General features: G+C 48.0%; 4 protein-coding genes and 4 non-coding genes across 9 annotated transcripts; 3 read left to right on the top strand and 5 right to left on the bottom strand.

Moving 5' to 3' along the window:
• SURF1 (SURF1 cytochrome c oxidase assembly factor) lies at positions 1-4,047 on the top strand. The gene is made up of 9 exons (XM_065853664.2): positions 1-161; positions 901-982; positions 1,107-1,234; positions 1,601-1,683; positions 1,810-2,001; positions 2,290-2,362; positions 2,728-2,890; positions 3,294-3,375; positions 3,577-4,047. Exons 1-9 carry the CDS (start codon positions 99-101, stop codon positions 3,641-3,643), a joined length of 933 nt encoding a protein of 310 aa, XP_065709736.1. The 5' UTR covers positions 1-98; the 3' UTR covers positions 3,644-4,047.
• Positions 4,048-4,368: 321 nt separating this feature from the next.
• Positions 4,369-8,594, bottom strand: RPL7A (ribosomal protein L7a). The gene is made up of 8 exons (XM_065853668.2): positions 8,571-8,594; positions 7,858-7,978; positions 7,273-7,422; positions 6,380-6,520; positions 5,941-6,020; positions 5,486-5,616; positions 5,017-5,086; positions 4,369-4,534 (listed from the first exon to the last, which is right to left on the bottom strand). The coding sequence occupies exons 1-8, from the start codon at positions 8,571-8,573 to the stop codon at positions 4,430-4,432; spliced, it is 801 nt and encodes a 266-aa protein (XP_065709740.1). The 5' UTR covers positions 8,574-8,594; the 3' UTR covers positions 4,369-4,429.
• LOC136110631 (small nucleolar RNA SNORD36) lies at positions 5,691-5,763 on the bottom strand. Its single transcript, XR_010652637.1, has one exon. It is a non-coding gene; the product is annotated as a small nucleolar RNA SNORD36 (small nucleolar RNA).
• Positions 6,195-6,271, bottom strand: LOC136110637 (small nucleolar RNA SNORD36). The gene has a single exon (XR_010652643.1). It is a non-coding gene; the product is annotated as a small nucleolar RNA SNORD36 (small nucleolar RNA).
• Positions 6,599-6,662, bottom strand: LOC136110639 (small nucleolar RNA SNORD24). Its single transcript, XR_010652645.1, has one exon. It is a non-coding gene; the product is annotated as a small nucleolar RNA SNORD24 (small nucleolar RNA).
• LOC136110638 (small nucleolar RNA SNORD24) lies at positions 7,491-7,563 on the bottom strand. Its single transcript, XR_010652644.1, has one exon. It is a non-coding gene; the product is annotated as a small nucleolar RNA SNORD24 (small nucleolar RNA).
• An 89-nt stretch (positions 8,595-8,683) lies between the features above and the next one.
• MED22 (mediator complex subunit 22) lies at positions 8,684-15,208 on the top strand. Of its 2 annotated transcripts, none has more exons than XM_065853673.2 (4): positions 8,684-8,828; positions 9,357-9,437; positions 9,770-9,978; positions 13,716-15,208. In XM_065853673.2, the coding sequence occupies exons 1-4, from the start codon at positions 8,706-8,708 to the stop codon at positions 13,906-13,908; spliced, it is 606 nt and encodes a 201-aa protein (XP_065709745.1). In that variant the 5' UTR covers positions 8,684-8,705; the 3' UTR covers positions 13,909-15,208. The 2 variants fall into 2 exon arrangements, with proteins under 2 accessions (XP_065709745.1, XP_065709744.1); XM_065853672.2 differs by having other exon boundaries at positions 13,710-15,208.
• Positions 15,209-15,628: 420 nt separating this feature from the next.
• Positions 15,629-17,942, top strand: SURF6 (surfeit 6). Its single transcript, XM_065854181.2, has 4 exons — positions 15,629-15,865; positions 16,189-16,404; positions 16,661-16,752; positions 17,205-17,942. The coding sequence occupies exons 1-4, from the start codon at positions 15,763-15,765 to the stop codon at positions 17,874-17,876; spliced, it is 1,083 nt and encodes a 360-aa protein (XP_065710253.1). The 5' UTR covers positions 15,629-15,762; the 3' UTR covers positions 17,877-17,942.
• Positions 17,943-17,980: the final 38 nt, after the last annotated feature.

Here is a 17,980-nt window from a genome sequence, read left to right as displayed (position 1 = left end):
GGCACCATAGAGAGGGGTGGCTAGAGAGGAGCCCGCCCGCGCCGGGACTGTCTGGGCCAGGGGCCGGCGGCGGCGCGGGGAACGGTGGCGGCGTTGCCATGGCGACGGGGTGGCTGCTGCTGCGCGTGGGGCCGCGGCTGCTGCGGGAGCGACGGGAACGGGTGAGGGGAACGGGGCCGAGTGAGGGGAACGGGGCCGAGTGAGGGGAACGGGGCCGAGTGAGGGGAACGGGTGAGGCCTGATGGGAGCGGGGCCGGGTGAGGGGAGCGGGGCCGGCTGAGGGGAGCGGGACCGGCTGAGGGGAGCGGGACCGGCTGAGGGGAGCGGGACCGGGTGAGGGGAGCGGGACCGGGTGAGGGGAACGGGGCCGAGTGGGGGGAACGGGTGAGGCCTGAGGGGAACGGGGCCGAGTGGGGGGAACGGGTGAGGCCTGAGGGGAACGGGGCCGGGTGAGGGAAGCGGGGCCGGGCCGGGTAAGACCCCGGTCCTGCCCGAGGCCTTTGCCGTGGGTCGGTGCCTCCGTCGCGGTGTGGGGACCGATTTCACTGTCTGGGGAGAATCGGTGGGAAAAAATGAGAGGAATCGGTGGCAAAAAGGCTGTAAATGTGTCTGGGAAGGGGAGGGAGCGGGAGGGCAGGTGCTCGGCTGGTATTTATTGCAAGAACAAATTAAGATGGTGTGTGTGTTTGCTGATAGCATGGCTGGAAAGGGAAAGATCATTTTTTGTTTTGTTTATTTTAAATTCTAACCTTGTCTGTAGTGTTTCTCAAGTGGTTGCTCAGATGGGATTTAAGTCAATGAGTAAACAGAACTCTCTGCAATCACTGAGGCAACTGATATAATCTAATACAAATTTTACAAAGCAGAGACACTATAAAGGATCTTTTTTGTTTCGTGTAGGTATCACAGTGCTTGATCAGAAGAACGTTTTTTGGCTATCCCCTGAGTAAAGCAGGCTCTGGGCTGGTCCAGCAGACTAAAGGTAAGAAAAGATTTGTTTGTGTTTCGGATTTGTTTTGACTTTATACTGAGGGATGACATTTCCTGCAGGAATTTGGCATCTTCTCTCCTGTACAAATCCTGTTCCTCATTCTGTTTTTCTCTAGACCTGTGTTTGAGGTTCTGCAGACCACGAAGTTCTACAGCAGCTGCTGACACATCTGGAGAGGATGTTTTAGTCAAATGGGGCCTTCTCCTGGTCCCTCTGGCCACGTTCTGTCTCGGCACTTGGCAGGTACCAATAAATATTGCATTTTTTTCAAGGGATGAGCACTCGAGGACTGTCGGGGTTTTCCATCTCTGGCTGTTTAACCCAGTTCAAATCACAGGCAGGATAAAGACTTGCTGTTAATTTACCTTTCTATATTCCAAGTGTCCATTTGTAAGTCTTTAAAGGAGAGCTGCTTATTTTTTACACTTTTATTTTGCTATAAATATTTCCCCAAAATGAAGCCAGTGGCCTCCTCTTTCATATCTCTAATTACCCAGTTTTAAGCCGTGTCTGGGGAGAAAATCATGACAAAGATTTTAAGGCTTCGCGGGATTATTACATTGCTCTGTTCTACCATGAGGAATTACTTTTGTGTTTGTGCGCTTTCAGGTTCAGCGACGCAAGTGGAAACTGGATTTGATTGCACAACTGGCCTCAAGAATTACAGCAGAGCCCATCCCTCTGACATTAGAGTAAGAAAGCTGAGATAGTTTGTCTGCAGAGCTGACAGTGTGCTGGGGAAAGGAGAATCCTACAATTTGCCCTAATGTGATTTGCCTGTCACAGCCATGATTTTGTTTTCATCCTGTTCCATGCAGCCCCATGGAACTGAAGGAACTGGAGTACAGACCTGTAAAGGTCCGGGGGCATTTTGACCACTCCAAGGAGCTCTACATTTTGCCGCGGTCACTTGTGGACCCTGAGCGAGAAACCAGAGAAGCTGGGCGGCTCACATCCCACCCAGAGAATGGAGCAAATGTCGTTACTCCTTTCTACTGCACAGAACTAGGGTAAGTTAGTTAAAGTCATGTTCATGTGAGCAACTCGCTTCTGGTTTGAAAAGCTGAATCGCGGTGGTTGAGTTTATATAAATTTCTCCCTTAAAAGGCATCTCTCAGAGTCTTTAGGTCACTGAGGCTTAATTCAAAACTGTATTTAAATTCCCTTATAATGTGCACTCTGACAGAAAAAGGGGCACTAAATGTACGGGTTGCTTCTTTCTTTGGCACTTAGTTCTAGGCAGAAGCAAACATAAATTTCATTTCACTCATGGGCCTTACTTCTTTATGTAACTCCAGGGTCACGATTTTAGTCAACCGAGGATTTGTGCCCAAAAAGAAATTGAAACCGGAGACCAGGCTGAAGGGACAGGTAAGGGGGGTACAGGAAATGTTGTGTGTCACCTTCTGCCCGGTGATCACCCAGAGGCACTATTGACAAACTCAGAAAGGCAGAGGCCACTTTCAAAATCATGGGACATTACTTAAATAGAGTCATTGCACTTCTCAAAAATAAACCTGTTCTTCCCACATTTTTTAAGTGAGTAATGTTATTTTCACAAACAAGATGGTGTTCTTGATCTGCTTTTTTCCCTGCTGTGACAGCACTGCCCCACTGCAGGGCACAACTCTAACAATTAGGCCCTACAAGTGCCATATTTTTCTACCAGGACCTGGTGTGCCAGAATATGAAAAGAACCTTGACATTCCTTTTTTCTCCCTTGCACTTCTCTTCAGATTGAGGATGAAATTGATCTCACTGGGGTGGTGAGGTTATCGGAAACCCGGAAACCTTTTGTGCCTGAAAATAACATAGAGAAAAACCGCTGGCACTACCGTGACCTGGAGGCGATGGCCAAGGTGACCGGCGCTGAGCCCATCTTTATCGACGCAGATTTCAGTAAGTCACAGAGGAACCCAACCCCATCTCTAAATCACGTCGGTCTCCCTTTCCGTTTAGTTCGTTATTTCCCCAGGGCACTCGGAAAGGTAGAATCATGAATCGTGTGTTAGAAAAGACCTTTGAGTCTAAGATATTGCATCTTTGTGTACTCTGCTAGGTTTGCTCGTCTGAAGGTGACAGGCAGCACTGGGGGGGTGAATGCTGCAAGAGATGCAGGTGTGGGTCAAGCACAACCAGCCACCTGCCCCACAGCTCTGGCTTTGCTGGCAAATTGGGAACACCATTTCCTGAGAAAGAGGAGCAGGGAGAGACTTCCCACCATCATTCCCTTGCTCACAGCAAGGGCAGCTCTACATGGTGCAACTAGAGATTTAACTTGTACCCTGTGTTGTACCTGCAGGAAGCACAGTCCCAGGGGGGCCCATCGGGGGCCAGACCAGAGTCAGCCTGAGGAACGAGCACATGCAGTACATTATCACCTGGTGAGTCACAGCCGGTGTCCCATCCACCTTCCACATCCCATCCCATCAGCCAAAAGCTCTGCCTGGCATTCTTACCCCTGCCTAAAACTTTAACATTTGCACAGTGATTTGAAATAATTGTTTTATTGCACCATAGCACAGTTTGGGAGGTCGAGTCAGTCGTAGAAAGGTGTAAATGTGTGGTTTTGTTCTCTTTCATAGGTATGGCTTATGTGCTGCAACTTCATTCTTGTGGTACAGAAAATTTATACAGAAGATGCCTCTGTGAAGGGAAGGGCTGATCTCTTCTGTCCTATGACCAAGAGCTGACTTTTGTAGAAGACAGCACTCAGAGGTTCAGGGCATGTTCAGTAAACGCATGCAGCGATCGAGCTATAGACAGACTTTAGCAGGAGACAGACTGAGCTCCTACCAGTGTGATTTGGCTGCAGCTTGGAAGCACTGAACTTCAAAATTTTAAGTGGCTGTTGGGACTAATGCATAAATCAGCTTCTCTAGACATCTCAGGATACAATTTTCTATTGTGGGTGGTGGTTGTAACTCCTCCACTGCTGCATTTTCCAAAAGACAGCAAGGGATTTTGTGAATCAAATGCTTTACACTGAGTAGTCATTCCTAAGTCAGGAGTGGGTCACAGCAGTTGCATCAGAATAAACAAAGGGTCTATTGGTACCTTGTGACTTGTGTTGTGCACCTTACACCTTAACAGCAACAGACCTGCACTAAAGGTTATTGTGGCTACTCCAGTCTAGCTGGGTAAAGCAGCCTGTGGCTTTGCAAGAGCATGAGTAGCCAAAACAAGCAGCTACCTCAGCTGGAGCCATACCAAGCTTGGTAGCGTCCAACAATGCTGCAAGACCATGTCAGCAGCCTGGAAAGAACAGAAGGACAAGAAGGTCCAGATTCTTCTCCCACTTCAGCCTTCGCTGACCAGTCTTGCCCCAGAAGACACATTACAGACCCCACACCTGGTGAAGTGTTATAAGAGACCACTGAAACTTCATCTGGGGTTTATTTTTATGTACAGAAAACGTGGTACCAATCCAGTACATCTTCAGCCCAGCTTGGTAGCCAGTTCCTTAGCCTTTGCTTTTTCAAGCTTAGCAATGCGAGCCACTGATTTTGGACCCAAGACGTTACCACCCCAGTGACGACGGATCTGCAAAGAAAGAACAGGTTAGATGTCTCATACAATCTCTTAATACATCATTCAGTCCACTTGCTCAATTATTCCACTCCACGCTGCACAAGGGGAAGAGCTCCCTCAACTACAAAGTCCCAGAGTCAAGCAGGGAACTACACTTCAGAGCACAGATACAAGAGTTTAAATTTTTTCCCCATGAATGGTGCTGGATTCTGCCATCACTTAACATCTGGATTTGGGGGATGAGCTGAAGCTGTTGCTTAGCTCCATCCTAGCCCTGCTATAGCTCCATTTACTTCTAACTTGATGACAGTGTTCACAATTTACCCCACACTCAGGTAAAGAATCTGGATACACTGTAAGCAAATCTAGGTACAACACCCTCAATAGGCTCAAATCTGATGTCACTATGTCTGAAATAATCTGCATTTCACTGGGAAGATGTTGGGGAGGGTAACAGGTATAAATTAAAAGGCTGGAAGCATGGAGAATCTTACCTCATCATATCTGTCATTGTAGTTGGTCTTAACAGCCTCCACCAGCTTTGCAAGGGCTCCCTTATCCTCCCTGTTGGTGATAAGTTTTAATTCCTTTAGAGCCTCAATTTAACATTTTCCATACATCTTTCACCTCAGGATTTAGGTGCTCGAAGTGGCAATGTGATTTTTCAAGTTAAGCATAAGCATCATATGCAAAGGGTTAACCACCCCAACCATCAGTGCTTTAGGAAGATGCTCTGCTCAGATTAAAATAAACAGTTCAATCTACACACTTTAAAATAGCCATCCATTTCAGTAAATTAAAATAATCAGGATCCAGTAGAGCTCTTCATAACAAAGAACATCTATATTACACATTACAGAGGTAGTATTTTATTTAGTGTTACTACCTGAAACTAGAGAGACTCAAGTACAAACAGTTGCTTTCTCCACTACAGGGAAGCAAGGCTGCACACAGAATACTTACGGGTTAACTTGGGTGAAAGCAACAGAGGTGCAAGTTTTCCTGTGGACCAGTCGGCCCAGTCTGGCTTTGCCTTTGATGATGCAGTACGGCACTCCCATTTTACGGCACAGAGCTGGCAAGAAGACCACCAGCTGAAAAGAAAGAGAGTATGCTGTATAACTGAGGGCAAACATTCTTATTCTGTGAATCAGCTTGGACTGTGGCAATTGCTCAGTGTTAAAAAGCTCGTTTTGCTCTTCATTGTTGATTCAGGTGAAGAAATTCATACATCATTGCAAAGGCCAAGCCTCCTTGTAACTATGAACATGCATGAGCATTCCAGTTCTGGTAAATAAGAGTTTTTATGTTTAATTTTTTCACACAATAAATTTATCCTAAAATGCATTTTCACCCCAAGCCCAGTTCCGACCTCAGCTTAAGTCACACCGGTAACATATTCCAGTTAGCCCACTTACCTCAATGGGGTCTACATCGTGGGCAATAACGACAAGCTGAGCTTTCTTGTTCTCTACCAGAGTTGTGACAGTGTTAATACCTGAAAAACAAGTTACAGGTAAGCTTTGATTCCACTCAGTCTGTGTTCAGAGCTTTCATTTAAGCCTCATGCAACCAGCTCAGATTCCACACAGTGCAGCTTCATTATCAACAGTATGAAAACTTTTCACATCCATTCAGTAGCAGAGAGATAATATTCCATGGACAATGTGCTAAAGCTCAGGGTTAAAAAGCTCGTCTATTTTGCTCTTCACTTTGAGCTCAGGTGAAGAAATTCATACATCATTGCAATAGCTTGTCCAATCCTGTGTGGCTGGAGTAGAGCACCAACTCTTGAGTTTTCTAACTAAATACCACACTCCCTTACATGCAAACAGCCAAGTCCACATACAAAATTACCTGCTCGGAGGACTGGTGGCCGCTTAGTTGGAGCATCTCCCTTTCCTGCAGCTTTCTGCTCAGCACGAGCCAGTAGCCTCTGCTTCTTCTCTTGCTTGTTTTCTGGCCTGTATTTGTGCGCCAGCTTCAGGAGCTGCGTAGCTGGAAGAGAACATGTACTGGTTAATTAGCTGCATGAACTAAAAAGAATCTTGAGCATTACTTTTAGAAAGACTGCAGTGCATCAGCGATCTTGGTGGTTGTCATCAAATGTATTTAGACTGCAAGGTTGGCATCATTTGCACAGTGCAAGGGCAGAGGTAGCAGGGTGCCTGCAGAGCTCGTATCTACCTCTACGTGCATCTCTGCACCACATGGATGAAGAAATGGCTGTGGACTCTCACAGCAATTACAGTGAAAGGTGGTGAACTTTCTCCTTTAAAGCAAACAGCATAGACACTGTCACCTGGAAAAGCCTATTTACTTCTTCACAGAAGACCCTGAAGTCTTATCTTCCCGTTTCAGTGTCAGCCTGCGAGAGCCTGCACTCAGACTTCTCAAACTATCTGTTTACACATTTAAAAGAATCTTCTGTGTTCTACATCTGTGTTCTGTCTACATTCTGTGTTCTACAAGCTGGAAGAATGGACTCCAATGGAAACATGCAGTTAAGATAATCCTGGGTTTGGGTCATTAAATAGGAACTTGGGTATTGTCTATTCCTATCAAGAATTAAGGCAGCAAATTCAGACAGCAGCTTGCTGTTGACATCACCCCAGTCACTATTAAAGCCTGAAAGGCTTCCAAAGACACTCTCCAGCTTGCCCTTACTGTCTTATTTTCATTTCTTTCCTTTGCTGATACATATACCAATAATGACCCAAGCCAAGACAATTTTTGGGGCACATCCTTACCTGTCTGGCGGTCCAAGGCCTGAGTGAACTGGTTAATGGCAGGAGGCACCTTCAAGCGTTTGTAGAGAATGGACCTCTGGCGCTGCAGCCTGATGTAGCGTGGCCATTTCACAAAACGTGTGAGATCACGCTTCGGCTGGATATCCTGTCCTGAAAATACAGACTTTAATTCAAAGTTGTTCCTCACCCACAGAGCAGCAGCGTGGAACGGGCAGGAGTGCATCAGTGATCTTGGTGGTGATATGTCAGCACTATCACTCAGATAGCAAATATTCTTTCACATCATCTGCACACCATACAAAAACAGCACTACAGAAATCTGAACTGACTTACTACACCATGTGCAAAAGCACGAGATTCATCACAACAGAATCACATAAGGATCTTTTCAATATGGAAAATTGAGCAAATTGTCTATAGCCACCTTCATACCCCTAACGAAGGTCAGCTCTTAATCACAAGGTAACTGCCTTCATCACTCTTCACACTATAGCTTTATTATAACACACTTCTGTTTACAATTTAGACATCTGTCTCTAAACCAAAAAACCCCTGAACAAGTATCCCAAATTTCTACTTACTCACCAATGCCAAAGTTCTTGGGCCTCTTCTCAAAGAGGGGGTTGACAACCTTCTTGGCCTCCTGCTTCTTGACTACAGCAGGGGCTGGTGCCACCTTCTTGCCCTTGGCCTTCTTTCCTTTCGGCTGCAAGTAAGAAATACACTCTTTCCATCTTTTTCCTCTCATAGCTGTGTACTTAAATGAGCTTTCAGTCCCACCTGCAAATGCGTTTTCCCAGGCATTGCCCCAGCCTGGCAGCCTTGTTCTCCTAGAGACAGCAAGTCCTTCGCTTTGACATAGAAAGGTTTATAAACCTCCTTGAGAAGAACACGGTTTGGTATCGCATCTTGCTCTCCTTAGCGGGTATGGAATCGCCCAAGGAGCAGCTGGCGCTCCCCAAAACCCACCGCGGTTACCGGACACCGAGCCCGGGCGAGATTCGCCTTACACCGGGAAAAACGCAGCGGTCTGGCCGGCCTGCCCCACTCTCGCAGCCTGAGCCGGGAGAAGCCCCGGTCGCTGGGCCGGGCGGCGCCGCGCTACCGGCGGGTAGGCCCAGATCCGGCCTCCCCCGGAATCATCCCCGGCCACGGCAAACCGGGCACGAAACACCCCTCCACCACCCCCTCAGGCTTTCGAGCACCCGCGCGGTTCTCCGTGCCAGGCCGCCGCGCAGCGATGGGGACGGATGGCGGCGGATGACCCCCAACCCCACCCGGATCCCGCTGCCACTCACCATCTTGGACTGAGGAAGAGAAAGAGGCAGCAATGCATGCCGGGAAATATCTATGGGGCGCGAGGTCTCGCGAGAGGACCGCGGGGCGGAGCCGGGGTGGGGCTTGAGGGGGCGGGGCCGAGCGCGCGGGAAGCCATGGCGCAGCAGCGGGTGCTGCCGCAGAGCAAGGAGACGCTGCTGCAGTCCTACAACAAGCGCCTCAAGGACGATGTCAAGTCCATCCTGGACAACTTCACCGAAATCATCAAGACAGCCAAGGTTGGCCTGGGTTGTAGCCGAGCCCTGCGCGGGGGGGGTTCCCCGGGGGTGACTTTGAAGGGAGACTGGGGCCCCTGAGGGGAGAGAGGGCGGCCCTGAGGGAAGAGAAAAGCCCCTGAGGTGTGAGGGGAGAACAAGGGCCCTGAGGGGAGAGAGGGCGGCTCTGAGAGCGAAGCCCCTGAGGGGAGAAGGAGCCGCCATGAGGGGAGGACAGGGACTGACAGGGGGGATATTTCTCCCCTCTCCCTTGAGAGCGGCTGTGAGGAAATGAAGAGGGTTTATTCTCTCAGTTCTCCCCGGCTGCTTCTGGCCTCCCTGCTCCCAGCTGTGGGCAGACAAGCAATGTTGCTGAACTGGGGAGAACCAAATGGGGATGGTAGTAAAGATGATCGGGGGGTGTCGTCTAGTCCAGAGGCCTCCTCAGGGATTCCACGTGTGGATTGAACTGAAATGAGATGCCTTATAATGCAGTAATCATGTATCATGATTCTAGTATGTAAAGGTGGATGTGTATACTTTTTTCTTTAGATTGAGGATGAAACTCAAGTATCTCGAGCAACTCAGGGTGAACAAGATAACTACGAGATGCACGTCCGAGCTGCAAACATTGTGAGTAGCGCTCTGTGGTTCAAATTAGCGGGCAGCACTTCATTCGGGAGCTGTTGGGTTCATTACTGCATCTAGGGCAGTCTTTGTAACACTCACAAGGAGTAACTTGGGATTTAGGGTGGCTACTGGGTGAATTCTTTTGCTAGGGGAAAAGCCTGGGTAACCTGGCTTGTGAGCTACAGGCTTCTGTCAGAATCCTTATGTAATGTGGGAGTTTCTGCTTTACTCGAGGCTTGTGCTGAAGGAGCAGCTTGGGAGATCTTGTTTAAGACTTGGAGCAAAGTACTGTTTAGATACGCTACATGCTATATGATTTTTCTCCCCTCTACAAGGTCCGAGCTGGTGAGTCCCTGATGAAACTTGTGTCTGACCTGAAGCAGTTCTTGATCCTCAATGATTTCCCCTCTGTGAATGAAGCTATCAACCAGCGCAACCAGCAGCTGAGAAGTTTGCAGGAGGAATGTGACAAGAAGCTGATTGCACTACGTGATGAGATCTCCATTGACCTGTACGAGCTAGAAGAAGAATATTACTCTTCCAGGTACAAATAAGGCAGCGGATTTCTGCCTTATGAGTCCAACTCTTTTGGGGTAGTTAGTCCAGACAAACAAGTAGTCCTTACAGTGTAGGTCTTGAGAATGTTCCCAGCAAAACTTCACTGCTGTTTTTAATTGGGTCAAACTCTTTTTCTGTAAGTAAAGCCACTGCCTTTTCTTTGTAGATACCCTACAGGGTATAAATGCCATAGTGAAGGAGGTATTCACAGCATCCAGCTCTAGGTGCCTGCTTTAGTTCAGTAGGTTCAACAGATAATTTGTTTCAGCTTCCTTTGTAAAAGGAGATCAGCCTCCTTGAGGGTGTAGGCTTCTCTCTGACTATCCCTCTGGAGAAGCCTCTCTCTTTCCTTGGAGAGACTAACTTGCTGAGCTGGATCCTCATGTTAGATGAGATCACATCTTCATGGGGAGTTCTTTCACAAGTGACCACGTAACACGTTGTGCCTTCACCCTTGTAGTTCACTGCCCCTGGCTGCCTGGAGTCCTGCTGGGGGGACATTTGAAATGAGCGAAAAAGACACGCTCAGTTTTGTTGAATTCTGAAGCATTGTCATAGGATTTTCTATGGAAGACTTATTACTGATTTGTTTGTGGGATTTTTAATATTTTTTAAAAAGACTCATAGGAAACAGATTTCAGAGAATTCAGACACTTTATTTTTTAATTTTATTTTCTGCACTCCAGCACTTCTAGTTGATGATGCAGTAAATGAAAGCAGGAGAAAACAAATGAGAACCTGATTATTTTGGCTGCACTATCCCAGCTATGTAAAGTCAGTGCAATAGTGCTATGACTTTTAAACAAGAACTGAAATTTTCAAAATTTTATTTAAAATCTTAATGACCAGATTTTCTATTTTTGCTTTTCCCTTCTTTCTAAAAATACTGAATGTCTATAACCCCATCTAAGTCAACTAAACCCCTAATGGCTCAATATCTTTGGAAGTTAGGCCATTATGTATGGGTAATTTACACTTTTCAAGAGTAAAAAGATATTGATATAGCTTAGGAATTGTTGCAACATAGGAAGACAATTTGAGGTACAGGTTTAGAGTTGTTTTTCAAACTTTACACAATTTTTTGGGACGTGGCAAGGGATCCTAGGAATATCTCGGGAATGAAGAGGGGTGGTCGTAAACCCAAGCACCAGCCCGTGCCTTGGTAGCTCAGGGGTGCGCCCATGACTTAGGCTGCATACAGCACAGTGATGAGCTGCATCCACCATGATGCGGCGTGAGCTGACAGTGCCTCACGTGTGCCAGACGTGCTCCTCTCGTGCTGTCACCAGCCTGTGACTGCTCTGGCAGTAGCTTTAACTTCTGGAATAAGAGGTTCTAACCGTGCTGCCGTGTGGTCTGTTCACCTGGTGCCTCTATTACCTTTTGTAACAGAGCTGGCACTTAAGTGTGACCATTGGCGTACACCAAATGGATTTGCCTTTGGGCTCTTAAAAGAGTCATCACGAGGGGAGGAAACTTGGCAGCTCTGCAGAGCTGTGATCCCTCCACTGAAGCCTCATGTCATGTAGCACTTGATCATTTGCTTTTAGCACTTGTTCCCTTTCTGTGCTTTTTCCTGTCTTTCTGCACCAAAGAAATTGCATGTGTGTGTAAATATAGAAACAGTGATTTATTCAGTCCTTTTATAATTAGAGCACTAAGATATTTTTAATGAAAGCTTATTGTCTAATGTGGGAAAAAGGGTTTATGTTATGTCACATAGTCACAGAGTGATAATCGTGTTTAAATGGCTGTAAATGCAATAGCTGGTTTGCACACAAACGCACGTTCTGTGCTGACCTGGGAGCCCAGCTGGGGTCGCCTCTCTGCACCATCCATTACTTTCTCATGGGGCTTGATCCTGCAGGATTTATCAAGAGGTGCACAGTCCCGCGTAACTAACAGGATGTGTCTCAGGCGTAAGGTCAGGTTTCATTGCCAGGTTTTTTATGTGGATGTGGAGGTTTTGATGAGACCTGGAAGCAGGACTGTGACACTAAAGCTGAATAGATTGTTCTGAAGGAAGCTTTGCTTTCAGTCCATGTTCAGGTAGTTTCCTAGAGCTGTTCCTCTGCGCACAGACCTGGCCTGCTGCCCTGAGGGGAGCGGGAAGGTCCCTTCCTGGCAGTGACAAACCCACAGTCGAAGGGCAGAGCAGCAGGCTGGGCAGTGCTCCTGTGGGCTGGGCAGCAGCTGCACATTCACCCTGACTTCTGAGGAGTGTTAGGTGAGAGGCAAAGCTTAGACTTTTGGGCCTGTTCTAACTGGAGCAGCAGGAGAAACACTTATGCTTCTCATGCAGATAAAATGTTGGCACCTGCCAAAATGTGGTGGGTGCTCTGGCCAGGTTCTTCTTGAAAACAATGGCCTGAGGTCTGAGACTGACAGACGACTCATAGTTCTGGTTCAGCCTTGAAGGTCTTTGCGGATTGAACCCATCCTCACGGTGTGTTGGGGACTGTCGGGAAGGGTGAGCATCCAAGGGATTTTACAAAGGCCTCAGATATAAAACCTGTATCCAGCCAGAAGAGAGCTCAGAAGTAGACTCTTGCAATTAGTGCTGTGTGTGCTTATCCCCCAAAGCGGTAACTCCAACTCCAGCTTGCCTTCTCTCATCCTAACCCCAAAACTTGTGTTTATGTTCCATCGCTCCCTCCTCTGAGATCACAGGAGCTGTCTTGAGTGTGGGGTTAAATCTCAACATGTTTCATGTTTGTGCAATTTGAAGTGTCTCGTATCTCTACACTTAAAATATTCCCCAAAGCATCGAATCAAGTCCATACATTAAAAATGTAAATAAAGCTGCAACAACAAAATCACTTGACCCATTGGGTTTGTTTTACTTTGAACGCAAGCTGCTTTCTGCTCCAGCGCTCACTTTGTCTTGGGTGTCTCTGTGCACAGCTCCTTCCTCTCTTTGGAATTTGTTTTGGTTTTGTTCCCTTTTCTTTCATAATTTTTAGTTTTGGCCCTTCCACATTATGTTTTCCTCAGAGCACAGGCAAGAATGAGCCAGTTGTTTAAAAGCATGACTTTCCCATGCTCTTAGTTCATCCAGCTCTACAGTGGTCAAATCCACCAAGCTGCTTTTAGAACAGCTCAGGTTCTACTGAAAATGGTAGGAGCCATCAGTATGTTATAATGAGGCTGGGGAGCTTCAGTAGAAGACCCAGATGTTCTGTGGAGCACTTTATTGAAAGGGCAAGGGTGCAAAGAGGCTTCTTCTTTATCCTCACAGGGGCAGGCCCTAAAACAATTGTGCTAGCTTTTCTGCTGAACTTCAATTTAGAGCAGGATTTCTATTTTTTTTTCATCACATGGGTTGTGATCTAATTCAAAGTAGAAAAATTCTGGATGAGTTCATTGCCTCACTCAAATCAGTAGCAGAACTCCCATCTTTGGGGTGCCAACTTCAGCCCAGATCTCTTTGGGGACTCAGAGCATCTGGATGAGAATTGAGCTCCCAGTTCAATCTGTAGCAACAGTTCTGTCTCTGAAATTCCCCTGATGCATGAAGTTCAAGACCAACCCTTAAGAGTATCTTAGGGAAGCCCAGTTTCACAAGACTTTTGATGAATTTGTGATCACAGACCTTACCTCCGTGATTGGCTTTTTTTGCCATTTTCTTAATGCTTTGCTTCTGTCTTGCTTCTCCCAACCTCTCCCTCCCTCCTGCCCCGGCTGTCTCTCCTTCTTGGGGTTGTTTGTTCTGGAAAGCTACAGTCTGTGTGACAGCAATGATCTGCCGCTGTGCGAAGCCTACTGGAGACAAGACTTTGCCACGCTCTCCCCCGAAAGCCTCTCCATGCCTCTGACAGCTGCCACGGCAGAGCAGAGCGTCACCACCTCCCAGAGCTCAACCCCGTCGCACCCCCATGTCAATGGGCACGGGGCAGGCCCCGTGGAGCACTCCTGAAGAGGATCCTCTGCTGCTGAAGCTGTTCCTCCTGGCTGCTGGACGTCTTCCACCTGCTGTATCGATCGTCTCCCGCTGCCAGGAGAAGGCACTGGAGCTGTGGTGACAAGTTTCTGCTCACTGGGTGGCCCGGGTGCTTTCTCCACCCTGGGACGTTGCCATGAGTGTTCCTCGCCCTTAAGAGAACGCGATAAGTAAATAACAAAGCTGATTGTTCTAACAAATTAGAGTTAGGTTTGCTTTTGCGTGGTAGTTATGTGTAGAGTTTGTTAGAAATCCAGTTTGTTTCCATGTGGAAGCTGTAGGAAGAGAAAAAAACAACCCAGCAACCACAACAGAGCATTCCTGCAGATTTTTTTCTGTTAAAATGTGAATGACTCACATGGGAAGTACTTCACCAGGTTATGTCAGGTCAGCATTGAGTTTGTTGTACTTTAATCAGGTCAGTCATGGTTGTTTGGGTCTGTCTTTTTAAAGTTTATTTCAGTTGTTTTTATTTACCAAACATTTGCTTTTCTCCAGACATTGGAAACAAAGTATTTCTATCAGCAAGTTCAATCTGGAGTGTTGGGACTTGAACTTTTGTGGGATAAACTCGAGCCAAATGTGGGGACAGTGAGTGTTTGGAGGGTTTTTACACCACTTGCCAAGCTTATTGACGTTTTGGCTGCTTTAAAGCTCTCTCAGGATGGCATCTGACAACCTCCGTTCTACTGAACTAGAGTAAGAAGCTTGTAGTATTTACACTGTCAGAGCGCTTCACGAACTTGAACTTCATGCTCATAGTTGCTTGAAAGAGGCTCCCAGGAGCCCCTTATCCAAGACCAGTGTGGAAAACCAAGGAATCGGACTGAGGTATTGATGGTGCCACTTGCTCAAGACTGTGGATAGAAGCACCTCAGTTAATCTGCTTCCTTTTCCAGTGTTTACACAGAAACTTTCTGCTCACGCAGCCTGAGCCAACATCAATCTGGCATTTCTTTTGGTTCCTAATTTCACCTGATAAGTCTGGAGGTGACTGGGCTGCAGGGAGGGACACTCGGTTACTCGCAGTTTCCTTCCAAAACAGCACATTCAGTGCTTCTGCCCGTTCCCTTTGCAGTTGTTCCAGGTGTTGTGGCCACCGCGGAGCTGCCCGTGCATTCTGGCGGCTGCGTTGAACTTCTCTGGTGTTCTGCTGTAGCGTCTCCTTCCTTAGAATGTGAATTTTGCCATAACTTCTGATCCATTGTTCTTCCATTCCATTTCTTTTTGTAATTAAGCGGTTTAATAAAACTAACTCCTTTGTGTAATTGTTAAAGCGTGTGTTTTCAGCCACATTGCTTCCTGACAACCTGATGGTGTTGCGTGTGTGCTGGGACGAGTGTTCCCCATGGGTTGGAAGAAAACCCCCCTCCCTGCGGCCACTGCTGCCCCCTCCGTACCCAGAGACCGCCGGTACCGGGACACCCACCGGGCACAGCGCACCCCGGCCAGGCGGGACTCTGGCAGCTACAGACCGAACCGGTTACGGGTCTGTCTCCGACCCCGTCATCACAAATCGGGGTTTGGGAGCTCCAGATCGGGGCCGGAGCGAACCGGGGCACAGCCTGCGGGTGACGGCCGGGACAACGGGAGCAGCGGGCCGACCTGAGCGCCTCCCGTCTGGCTGGGTCACCGGCGGCTCTTGGCGCCGGTTCCTGCCGCCCCGCACTGCGTTGCCGTCACTTCCGGCGCGGCGCGCCAACGTCACTTCCCGGCGGAGGGCCGCATGCGGAGGATGCCGCCGTCCTCCCGGTGCGCTGGGGCGGGAACGGCGTCTCTGCGGAGCTGTCCGGTCTGTCTGCGCTGAGCCGGGGCCACTGCGGGGCGAGCATGGCCAGCCTGGCCAGCCTGGCCGCGCAGGACTCCTACCTGCAGGGCTTGGCCAAGCGGGTCTGCGCGCAGCACGGCCCGGAGCCGCGGAAGAGAAAATTCGGTAACGGAACGATCGTGTCTCGGCCTGTGTCCCACCGGGGCCGGTTTGGGGGAGTCTGCGCTTGGGGCGGGTTTGCCCGGGCGAGTGATGTTGCGTCGTTTTTTAAGAAAAAATAAACAATTTCTTCTGAAATACGGGACTCTGAGCAGTTTTGCTCACGTGGTGATCGGATGTGGGGGAGCTGAAGTGTGCAAGAGTGTTTGGCTCTATTTAAATAAATCCTAAGCGATGGAATCTTTGAAGACTGAGATGTGCAGTTGCAGTGCTCGAACTTTATTCTTCAGAAATAACTGCATGTTGTGTGATTTGGTTTTGCCTTCCAGTGTCGACGCCAGGCCAGCCCGAGGATGCTGGCAGACAGCTCAAGAAGAAGAAGAGAAAGAAACCCAAGAAGCAAGCTGAGAAGACAAATGCTTCTTCAGTCAAACAAGCCGCCTCTAACACCAATAAACCTCCCGCAGGACACGAATCAGCTCCTCAGGCCAGCAGATCCTCTCCACAGGGTGCTACACAGAGTAGAAATGAGAGTTTCGTCACAGGTAAGAACACCAGCGTTGCCATTGCCTGGTCAAAGTTACCTGAGCTGAGGTGGCTGCGTTTCAGTTGTGTCACACATACAGAGTTCGGAAAGCTTTTCAGAAGTTCAGCTCAATTGAAAACTTCTTTGCTTATTCCACGTGCCCTGAAAGCTTGTGCATATGGATGTAAATTTGTAATGTCACCACTGGGTGGCTCTCTGGACCAGGAGCATTTAGTCTGAATCACAGATATTTATTTTCCTCCTCTCTTTTTCAGGGAGTAAAAGTGAACTTGGTTCACCTTCTTTTTCCGCAATGAATCTCTTACGTCAGAGACTACACGAGAAGATTAAAAAAGCTTCTGGACAAGTATGAGGACTCTTATGTATCTGTATGTGTATTTATACCATATAAATTCTCCCTAGGCTCTCAGGGAATGTAGGATCTTCCAAGGCTCAGAGTTTGAGCTAATTCCATCTCCTCAGGAAGCGTCTGTGGGTATTGCTGGAGATGTGTGTGTTCTGTGGGCTGGGAAAATTGTGAGAAAAGACCTGACTTGGAGGAGAGCCTGGCCCTGGGGATTTTTAGGAAAGAGAAAAGCACTAAAAGCCCGAAAGGGGACATAGCTATGGGGTGTTAAATGAGAGTAAAGGGTTTGAAATGCCTTTTTGTGTTTAGTGTCTCTAAAAGCTGAACCCACAGCTTCTTGTCACAAGTGGTGTATTTCTTAGGAGAAGTTTGATATCAGGAATTTGAGGACATCCCACTCTTAGTTCAGCTTTATCCCTTTAAAGCTCCTGGTTCATGTCCCTCCTTTTTAGGACGATGCGAAAGAATTACCCCCTGCAGTCCTGGAGAGGAGGCAGCGCAGGAAGTACGAGAGAGAGAGAAAGAAGCGCCGAAGAAAGGAGTTGAAGATGAAGGTAAAAATGGAGAAAAAAGAACCTGAGGAGGTACCGGTGGAGCCAGAAAGCAAAAAGGAGGAGAGCACGTCTGAGATTGTCTATAACAGGGTTGAGGTGCATGGAGAGAACGAGTTGAGCAAGATCCAGAAGAAGAAAGAGAAGAGGAAAGCGGTGAAAGGCAACATCACTCCTCTGACAGGCAGGAACTACAAGCAGCTGCTGAGCAGGCTGGAGACCAGGAAGAATAAACTGGAGGAACTCAAGGATAAGGACCAGCAGAAAGCTCAGGAGCTGGAGAACAAGATGAAATGGACAAATGTTCTCTACAAGGCAGAAGGCGTGAAGATCCGCGATGATGAGGAGCGTCTGAAAGAAGCCCTGAAGCGTAAGGAGAAGCGTAAAGCGCAACGCCAGAGGCAGTGGGAGAAGCGGACGGAAAAAGTGGTGGAAAGGATGCAGCAGCGGCAGGAAAAGCGCCGCAAGAACATCCAGAAGAAGAAGAAGGACAAGATGGAGAAGAAGAAAGCAAGGGCCAGGAAGAAAGGCCGGGTTCTGCCTGAGGACTTGAAAAAAGCTGGTTTAACGTGAGAGCGCGGCAGCTGCACCTGGGGAGGGCCGTTCTGCTGGGGCGGGGTGAAGGGGGGTCTGTTTAATAATTTTTAAAAAGTTTGGTACATGTGTGTTAATTAAAT

This window comes from Patagioenas fasciata, chromosome 20 (assembly GCF_037038585.1).
Source record: "Patagioenas fasciata isolate bPatFas1 chromosome 20, bPatFas1.hap1, whole genome shotgun sequence".
Lineage (NCBI taxonomy): Eukaryota > Metazoa > Chordata > Aves > Columbiformes > Columbidae > Patagioenas > Patagioenas fasciata.
The sequence above is the reverse complement of the archived record's forward strand: the minus strand, read 5'-3'. Positions and strand labels throughout refer to the sequence as shown.